The sequence below is a fragment of the Ascaphus truei genome, chromosome 10 (genome assembly GCF_040206685.1).
Source record: "Ascaphus truei isolate aAscTru1 chromosome 10, aAscTru1.hap1, whole genome shotgun sequence".
Taxonomy (NCBI): domain Eukaryota; kingdom Metazoa; phylum Chordata; class Amphibia; order Anura; family Ascaphidae; genus Ascaphus; species Ascaphus truei.
This window is the reverse complement of record NC_134492.1, coordinates 21,216,078-21,226,247: the sequence shown is the minus strand read 5'-3', so window position 1 is coordinate 21,226,247 and position 10,170 is coordinate 21,216,078. Positions and strand designations below refer to the sequence as shown.

At 43.0% G+C, this 10,170-nt stretch overlaps 1 protein-coding gene across 1 annotated transcript; it reads left to right on the top strand.

Moving 5' to 3' along the window:
- The first annotated feature begins 820 nt into the window (after window positions 1-820).
- On the top strand, window positions 821-9,289 carry UROD (uroporphyrinogen decarboxylase). Its single transcript, XM_075616158.1, has 10 exons — window positions 821-970; window positions 3,216-3,328; window positions 3,819-3,898; window positions 4,013-4,075; window positions 5,227-5,424; window positions 5,874-6,035; window positions 6,185-6,322; window positions 6,994-7,094; window positions 7,843-7,909; window positions 8,457-9,289. The coding sequence occupies exons 1-10, from the start codon at window positions 948-950 to the stop codon at window positions 8,607-8,609; spliced, it is 1,098 nt and encodes a 365-aa protein (XP_075472273.1). The 5' UTR covers window positions 821-947; the 3' UTR covers window positions 8,610-9,289.
- Window positions 9,290-10,170: the final 881 nt, after the last annotated feature.

The window sequence follows — 10,170 nt, the reverse complement described above, 5'->3', positions numbered from 1 at the left end:
AACACAATGCTGAAGCACATTCATTTATTCCAGTTTAAATCTATGTTGTCCTTTGATAAATGGGGTGCTGCTCTGCGCCTTGGTTTTGCATTTGTTATATTTTTCAGTTACAAGTGTAAAAAATACCTTACATAATGACTCAAACTCACACTTAATAATTTTCGCCCGTGCGGAGGCGTGCGCGGCCGTGACCATCACCTGCTTGAAGCGGGAGCGTGTTCGGCCATGGTACGCGCGCCGTCCGTGGACGTCTAGGGGCGTGCCAGTGACATCACGGAGCTGGTTGGCCCTCATTGGGCAAACCGCTCACGTGACCGGCCTGAAGCGCAAAGAAATCAGTTTGAACTGATTTCTTGCACAACACGCGGCCCCTCCCGCTTCCACGCGCACCCGTACGCCACATGGACGCGAACACTGCCTTAAGGCAGTCTGTTCGCTCAGCGCGCGGTCTGCGCATGACCCCAGCCTAACACTATCTTTACTAAACCCTTTTAATTATCTGTGTTTATTATGTTGTTGCTTGAGGTTTCCTTGGGCCTCCTCCTCACATACTCTCTGCTCTAGTATTGCTTTTCCATTTGACTTTGATCCTCTGGAACTAGTTCTCAATACAATTCAGGGGCTTGCAATGTCTCGGATATTACACGGAATACGGTAACATAACACCAGCAGGCGGGGCCTATGCGTAGACCTCGTTACCAAGGGAGATGTAGCCACGCTACGGATTGGCTGGCTGCGTAATCCGATGTCCAATGGAAAGGAATGCTGCCTGGGCCGTAAATCACCGTGGTGATGTCGCAGGGGTGTGTGGCTAAAAGATCAGTATCTCACTGGCTGCGTAATAGCGGCCAAGATGGCTGCGCCCTGGAGGAGGCGTGACAAGTTAGGGGATAGGAGAGTGTGTGAGGATAGGAGGGGGGAGCTGACACTTACTGACAGGAAGCAGCATGGATCAGTCCCAGCACTCGCTGTGAGTATTACCCGGGGAATTATATGTGCCTGGGAAGGGGGCAGCTTTAATAATGGATCCTTCTTGTTAACCCATTCATTGCTGAGAGGATTATGACCCCATTGCACTCACATGACATCTAATGATTTTTTTCCGGGTGCCACATGTGGCAGGTCTTGTATGGCCTTGATATAAATCCCTTTTGCAGTTTGGCAATGCGGTGTAGGCACCTCTACCAGTGAAGGGGGGTGGGGGTTAATGTAGCATCCACCTTGTGTGCTGTGCTCTGCTGAGGTATTGTACAAGGGAAGGCATTCTACACACAGGGATAAGTGGATACTGTATTACACTAAATATTGCAGGGCAACAGTTCCTGCCCCCAACGGGCTTACATTCTAAATAGGCTCCTATATTGTAGTTATCGGGAAGGAGTGCCTTGCTGTTTACCAAACCCCACCTGCTTTGCACCCATCTATGTGGCCAGGAATGGGTTAAGATTAATTGTTTAATTCAGCGATATAAATAAACATATACATACAATTTTTGATTCTGAGTGAAATTCGGTTCAGATTATTCGTTGCCATTGTTGCTGTACTATATATGCAAGATAACCGTGTGTGTTGTGGTGTCAGCAGATTGCTTACCCTGTCCTCTTCTGCAGAGGCATTGAATTGAAAGAATCTCTGAAGGAATATTTACTTCACATTAAAGTGATGATAGGCATTCTCCATAATTAAGAGTTGTTATAATGTACTATATTAAGAGAGCTTTCCAAAGTGTGCAGTGTAGTAATTGTACTGTGGCTTCTGTTTCCCAGCTTATCAGCAGCTACTGAAGCTTCAGATCATATAACTGGTGAAATAAACCTCTTGCATGTACTGTTATCTAAGTAGTACAGCATATTTTGGTCTTGTATAATAGTCTAAGATACTCTGTAATTACAGAATATAAAAAGGATATACAGTAAGAAATGTGTGTGTGGTCCTACTTTGTAAGAAATATTTATATAAATGCACTATGACCGAAGGAACAGTTACTGTGTTGTCACATTAATTTCATAAGAGCAATAGCTACATTACATAACGCATTGTCATTTTAAAGTGACAGACCGTATTATTCTGTCCACAAACATGATTGCCTGTATTGTTAATGCTCGTGTATTCAGTAAGTAAGAGAACAAGACACACAAACACAAGTAATATTCAGGACATTAACCTTTCTGCTTGTAACACAGTGGCTCGTATTAAAGGTGCTGTGTAGCCACTTCCCAGCGCTGGAGAAGATTAGTCGTGTTCATTTGAATAATGCACAGTTTTTTCAGTAGGGGCCTGTATATCACTTATTGCACTTCCTAAACCCTTCATGGTCAGAAGAGCTGCAATGCATTGAGAAGCAATTTTTGAAGGTCTTTATAGCATCGGTAATTAAACAATTGCCTTTGAAGGGAATACAGTACATATAATAGCTGTGAAAGTGTCATTTGACAAACCAATAGCTCTTGGTTCACAGGAAAGAGAATTAAAATGCAGGGAATATTATTTTTATTCTACGTTCTTCTTAAATGCACTTTTGAACATACAACATGCAATATATATAGATAATAGCAGGTGTCATTTGTTATAATTGTAAGGATACATTTTGTATAAAAAAATCAAACTAATGTAATGGAAGAAATTATTCATTCTAAACGTAATGGGGTGAATGCCAGCCGGAAAATCTTACAATCCCCGTATCCCTTAGCGGGTAATTCTATTTATGCCGACCTGTTTGGGCTATCTTCTGCAAAAATCCCTATTAAAATTGATGGGGCATTTCAGCCCAAATGGCTGCTTTGGAATATATAAAATAAGACACTTGGTAATGTCAGTGCAGTGACTCTTATCACCATGTGTAAAGTGGAATGTGCTCGCATCTGTGTCTTCTCAGCCCAGCCTCCTTCACAGGAACTTTTAAAGGGGATGTATCTGCAAAACCAAGATATGGGAATAGGGTCTAACTCCGCACACCCAGGGAGGGGCTGTGGTTTGAGTCATGCGAGGAGTCCTGCTTAACAACATCTTTTGCAAGATGATCCTGCAGAGCAATTCTGTGGCAGGCCCCTCTGGAAGCAAAGGTGTTAACAGTAAAATAAGTTCGGAGCTGGAGTCTAGGTTCTAGAGACTGTAGCATTGTCATTAATTGTCAGGCCCCTCTGGCAGAGAAAGGGTTGATGTGTAATGGTGCGGTTACAGGAGGATCACAAAGTCTCCGCTGTCTCTATCCTCAGCGCCGAGGGGTTCCCGGCTCTGCAGAATGACACCTTCCTGCGTGCTGCCCGCGGGGAGGAGTGCAGGCATGTTCCCGTATGGTGCATGAGGCAGGCTGGCCGGTATCTCCCAGGTGAGTGCATTGCTACCCAATCAGCTTTACTAAATAGTCATTTTAACCTTCATACTTCCTATAATGTTTTTTTTGGGGGGGGTGTGACAAATTTTAATAGTACAAAAAATCGTACCAGTGCACAGCCATAAAATCCCTTCTCTCTTTTAATGTCATAAAATCGTGCGCTCTGTATCCTTAAATGTTTCCTGCTTGTAAATCAGACTTGTCGTGGGGTGTGATACCTTTTAGGGGACCAACATTGGGTTATTCCTACATGAAATTATAGTGTATATTGAATCCCTGAAAAGTATCACAACGTACAACGGATCTACATTTCTGCAGCACCAGTACAGCTACCAGACATTTGAACTACGTTGCTTGCAAGTCAAAATAAAGCTTCCAAAGTATTAACATCCATTTCATAATCTATAGTTTATATATTGCATATACTGCTGCCCCCTTGTGGCATCACTTTGAAAGTGTTCTCCTAACCCCTCATTTCTTGCAGAGTTTCGGGAGACCCGTGCCGGACAGGATTTCTTTGCATCCTGCCGGAGTCCTGAGATCTGCTGTGAACTCACCCTACAGGTGATGAAGGGGGGGGGGGGGGGGGTGAGGGCATGCGGGTAATGAGTGGTCAGGACTTGGCAGTGAAGAGGTTAACATTGGACCTCACGCATTGACTTCCCTCTATATCTGCAGCCACTGCGAAGGTTTCCTCTGGACGCTGCTATCATCTTCTCCGACATCCTGGTTATTCCACAGGTAAGCGGGAGCCGACTTCCAGATTTCATGTTCTATAAAGCAGAAGGATGTTACATAGTAGTCCCACCAGGAACAGTTATACATTGCTCCTAAGAGCTCCTGTACGTATACATGTAATCTATAAACACAGTAAATATCCATCCAAATATACACATGCTGTTGCTTGGGAATAATTAGTTTTATACTTCTACCTGGATCTTACACTGCTAACTTCCTCTTCTTCAAGTGTCATAGGAAGAAGAGACGTTTTGCAATCTGTACTCATAATTATTATCTTCATGTTGAAGCCAGCAAGGTTGCTATATCTTTTCACTATATACATAAGTATGTAATGAATTTTCACCAGCTGCGAAGTATCTAAGTTACAAACATTGTGAGTGGGGGAAACACAACTGAAGTGTGATTATCATCATGTTTGCACACCTGTGGGTGTCTGACTGTCAGGGAAGATCTAGATAAAGCAGTGACCGTGTCCAGTAATTCATGTGAACGGAATGAACTTCCCGAAAGAGTAAGAAAGCTGTGACTGTACGTACTCCTCTCAATGCGTGTGTGCCTTGCCCTTACATATAGTCCTATTTTTAGTTCATTAAATACTGCTTTATATGGTTTACTTAATTGATATAATGTTCTGACATTAATACAACAGGCAATGGGTGAGTCTGTTAATTAGTCTATGGCCTTCAGTCCGTACGCTGGAAAGACTAACAATGTAGTCCTGTTTAGTGTACACTCATTCACTTCATATATCCTTGTGCATGTGTTTGCGTTATTAGAATGTATAGCTGCACACCTCTCCTTTAGAAGGGTATAATGGAAGTCGCAAAAATTATGTTCTATTCTGCTCTCCTATTAAATTTGTTTAGTGAATTGTAGTCATGGTGCAATAGAGGAAAACCGCATATATTCACAAATTGATCCCAAAGGATCAAAAGAAGACCCTCCAAAAATGCACTCTATGATATTATAAGTGTACTGATATATAATACAGCTGTATATTGGCTGTATTATATATCAGTACACTTATAATATCATAGAGTGCATTTTTGGAGGGTCTTCTTTTGATCCTTTGAGATCAATTTGTGAATATATGATGGAAGTCGGCCATCTCTAACCCAATCAGCAGCTAAATGTGATATTATTTCTTGTAGGCGCTGGGGATGGATGTGCGGATGGAGTCAGGGAGGGGACCTGTGTTCCCAGAACCTCTGCAGACCCCACAGGACCTGCACAAGCTCAGACACACGGTGGATGTGTCACAGGAGTTGGATTACGTGTTTCGTGCCATCACGCTGACACGTCATAAGATAGCAGGGAAAGTTCCTCTGATCGGTTTTACCGGGGCCCCGGTGAGTGGCGCCACAGAAGGGGGGTGTCTGTATTCTAATAAGGTATTGCCGGTGTGCATTGCTCAGCACACTGTCTCAGAGACTCCTCCAGCAGACAGGAAGGCCCAAGTTGGACTGCAGTGAGCTCTTATAGATGATATATAAGGAGGCAGAAGGTTATATAGGTTCCTGAAGGAACTAGAACAGTGTCTTAATAACAACAATGTATATATAGTGTTGTGAATGCATGACGGTATAATAGTACAGACACGATTAATTATTGCTTACAATCTCCTGTTCCAACACCTCCAGGACTTTGGATCAGTGTCATTACCAAGTGGTGATTGTGGTTCCAAACTGTATGTTCTTACCACCAGACCATTACACCAACTTGCTACCTGCAGCATTGGCTTCTATTCATATACACTCACCCCATCCTCTTTGCTGACATTGACTCTTTCTTCCTGCAGTGGACTCTGATGACATATATGATAGAGGGAGGTGGCTCTAACACCATGTCCAAAGCAAAGCGCTGGCTGTACCAGCACCCCTCTGCTAGCCACCAGCTGCTGCAACAACTCACTGATGTCATTGTGGACTATCTGGTGGGACAGGTGGCCGCAGGAGCACAGGTATGGTCAGATCGGTGACCTATTAGCACTCAGACCCCCCTCCTTGTGCTGCAGGCGCATGTAACAATGAATCGGATAATAGCAGCACCTGCTCCAGGCAGCCTGAGAGAAGAGAGACTCAGCTCAGATGGTTTATGTTTGCGTTGCAGGCTCTGCAGGTTTTCGAGTCCCATGCCGGCTGCCTCGGGCCCCAGCAGTTCGCTGACTTTTCTCTCCCATATCTCCGAGACATCTCCAGGAGGGTGAAGGACAAACTGAAAGCAGAGGGACTGGAGCAAGTGCCTATGGTAAGGTCACGAGAGGCATCCTACTAGAAACATTATTTTTAATTTGGATGTAGCACTTTATAGATAATTAAAATGGCTCTGTGACATATTTGCTGCCAGAAGTGCCAGCCACACACTTCAGAGCAACTCCATTGGATGCCACTTCTGGCAGAGAAGGGGGTTTAATTATAAATATGTTAGTCTGTGTTGAGGCCTGGGATTTCTTATGAACCTGAATGGAGAAGGTGTGGTCCACTAAAAATGTAATATACAGTAACAGTTCCCCTCCTCCCCCCTGCACCTTGTTCCTCTTACCTTCCTTTATAGAATGTAAGCTCCGTGGGGCTGGGCCTTCCTTACCTACTGTAACAATGTATGTTAATGTTTGATATTTTATTGTTTTTCATCCTCCAACTTGTATACTGCCTTACAAAATATGTTAGTGCGTTTATAAATGGGAGTTTTTTTTTAAAGCGCATAGGAGCAGGGTTTGCTCTGTGTATGCAAGACAGCGAGATAGATTGAAATAACATTTCAGCACAGGGAAGGAAAGACACAGCCCCCTCTGCGGGAAACTGCTATGTGGCCTTCAATTGAGATTAGAAACCTATTCCAGTTGTGATTGGTCAGTGAAGGCTGGGGATTAGCAGAGAGGCCCTGCGGAGAGGTTTTCAGTGTTCTCTTTATTACAGATTGTCTTTGCTAAGGATGCTCACTACGCACTGGAGGATCTCTCCCTCTCAGGCTACGAGGTGGTGGGGTTAGACTGGAGTATCCGCCCGCAGGACGCGAGGTGAGCAGATAGAGCGGGACATGGGTTATTGCACATTTAAGGTCAGTCTATGTACTAAAGCTGCCGATCAGGCTGTCAGACAAAATTCCCCATGAATTCTAATAGATTATTTTGGACGAGAGGCCAAATCGGCCCCTTTATTGTATGTAAAATACAAAAATGACAATTTTTTTTCAGTTAAGCAACACATTAAATATCATGAAGATCAGTTGCCTATATAAATATAGACATGGCATACATTGGCTTATTAATTCTAAGGTGTTAATGCAGCTGTAAGGCAGCCTAATTCTTTCAGAGCACCTATTTGAAGCAGGTAGTGTGGAAGGTATTTCAGACGTATGGCAGCTGAATGATGCAATCCAGCAATGGATATGCATTTTCCAATATGCTGTCTGATGCTTAGTAAATGTAATGGTGTGGCTTCTGCCAGACAGCTACAATAATTTGAAAGGCATGGTCTGTACTGCCGTTTACTAAATCTGGCTCAATGTTTAATAACTGATTAACGGCATTGAATGTAATGAAAATGATCAACCCAACATAAAATTACAGCACTGACCCTTACAAAAATATTTATTATAGCAAATTATTATTGCACCAAACGATTTCCTTTATGATCTGTGGCAGCAGCTGAGAGCCAATTTAAAGTTCTGGCGTTGGCTCCATAATCTCCCTGTGCCATCTTGTAATTGTGAAGTTGTCTGATTTGGAGAAAAGGGAGAGATGAAATTGTTTCTACTCTCCCCAGGGAGAAAACAGGGAAACGAGTGACACTGCAGGGCAACATGGACCCCTGCGCATTGTATGCCAGCAAGGTAAGATCTCTTATTCATAGTCCAGTTCCATTTATTTCAGTACAAGGGAGAACAATAGTATAACATTCAACATAAAGGGCAGTTGGGCTTATGGAAAAAGTACCAGACAAGCAGGTGGTGAAGTAGATTGGCGTTCCAGGCATAAGAGCCACCTCACTTGCTGTGATCTATTCAAAGGTTGAACTTGGTATATATCCTTTTAAACCTAAACTATTGTTAATTAACTTTCACAACAATGGTATATTAGAGCTGCTGCAAATATAACATAAGACCTTGAATGGTGCTGCCATTGTTATGGGGTAGCTTTCAGAACATAAAGTACAGAGTAGTAATGGGTAGCTTTGTTTCTTCTGCTTGCATGGTATTTGTTAGCTGCATCATTCCACCAAAGTGGGGCTGCTAGTAAATATTGCCCAATATCCCTCCAAGTGTTTCTATCCCATAACACCTTCCAGCCCATTGAAGGGAAGGGGTTTTCTGGAATTGCAATGTTTAATGAATGACTCATTTTGCACGAGCTGATGTACTCCAACTTCTGTGCCTGCAGGAAGACATTGAGGAGACCGTGAAGAAGATGATAGAAGGGTTTGGTCGTCGTGGATACATCGCAAACTTGGGCCATGGCTTATATCCAGACATGGATCCCGAGCATGTGGGGGCCTTTATTGCAGCTGTGCACAAGCACTCTGAGAGCAACTGAGGGGGCCTCAACAGCATAGATCTGTTTGCTTCAGCTGTGTGGGGGCAAATGATTAGTACCAGAGGTGGACAGAATATTAAAAGGTCATCCTTATGCTGCATTGCACCCTCTAAAAAAAAAAAAAAACACATTGTATTCTAGAAATTGATGGAATTGGTCTATTCTTTCCTTAAAATAATCTCTTCATTCCCCAAAGGATTATGGAGATTGTTTATCGTGGGTGGAGTTCTGACATTCTGTGAAGCGTCTGTTTAGTTATTTGAATTACAATACAGTATACATACAGTATGGGAACGTGGTAAAGATTGCTTGTGTACGCTAAGGGCAGAAACAAAATGCAAACAATTTCAGCTGTGTTCTGAACTGCTTCAATAACTGTCTCAAGACTGAAGGTAATGGACAGTCTGGAAACAGTGCCATACATTGTGGCACATCTACATGAAACTAATGTAAAACCCAATGATTTGTGATCCTGAGAGAGCCTTGTGGGGATAGAGGAAGTAGTGTGCTGTAAAGCCACAGCTAGTAAAGAAATAAAATAGACGCCCTGTTTGTGTGCTTACATCTCAGTCTGCTCACTACTGTCCTCAAAGGCGCTAGGACATCTGTGCGTGAGCTACATTTGTCACGTTTACAGCTGTATCGCCTAGCTCCAATAAACAATATTGAACCAAAACAGAGTACGGTCTACATGCAACATTTGTTAAACAATGAGTATTACCATCTTCAGCCCATTCCAGCAACTGCAACATGAGGCCAGCAATTTTTCATCATTATCCTTGTGTTTTTGCCCATGTTGAGTGATTTTCTGTTAGTACAAATGGAAATTGACTGGTGGTGAAGGGAGGCAGTCACCTTCAGGACTGGATGTTAACGGAAGAGATCGTGTTTATTTAGGAGTGCTTGTAGACAGAAGGCTTAGGAATAGTACCCAAAGTCATGCAGTAGCTGCAAAGGCAAACAAGATCTTATCTTGCATTAAATGGGCAATGGCTGGAAGTGAAGTAAACATAAAGATGCCCCTTTACAGGCATACCCCGCATTAACGTACGCAATGGGTTCAGAGCATGTATGTAAAGCGAAAATGTACTTAAAGTGAATCACTACCTTTTCCCCACTTATCGATGCATGTACTGTACTGCAATCGTCCTATACGTGCATAACTGATGTAAATAACGCATTTGTAACAGGCTCTATAGTCTCCCCGCTTGTGCAGCTTCGGTAGAGGTAGGGAGCCAGTATTACTGTTCAAGACATGCTGACAGGCGCATGCGTGAGCTGCTGTTTGCCTATTGGGCGCTATGTACCTACTCGCGACTGTACTTAAAGTGAGTGTCCTTAAACCGGGGTATGCCTGTATAATGCATTAGTAATACCACACCTGGAATATGGAGTACAATTTGGAGTAAGGAGTACACCTTTAGAAAAAAACATTATGAAACTAGACTGCAGAGAAGAGGTGCCAAATTAATAAAGGGGATGGATAATCTGACTTGAGGAGAGGCTAGCTATATTACATTTGTTTACATTAAAAGAGAGGCGTTTGAGGGGATATGATAAC

Excerpts from the sequence above, each read along its gene's own strand:
- UROD (XM_075616158.1), top strand. The coding sequence starts at position 948 with ATGGATCAGTCCCAGCACTCGCT. Across the intron at positions 3,899-4,012 it reads GCTGTGAACTCACCCTACAG|CCACTGCGAAGGTTTCCTCT; the intron begins GTGATGAAGGGG and ends CTATATCTGCAG. Across the intron at positions 7,095-7,842 it reads ATCCGCCCGCAGGACGCGAG|GGAGAAAACAGGGAAACGAG; the intron begins GTGAGCAGATAG and ends TACTCTCCCCAG.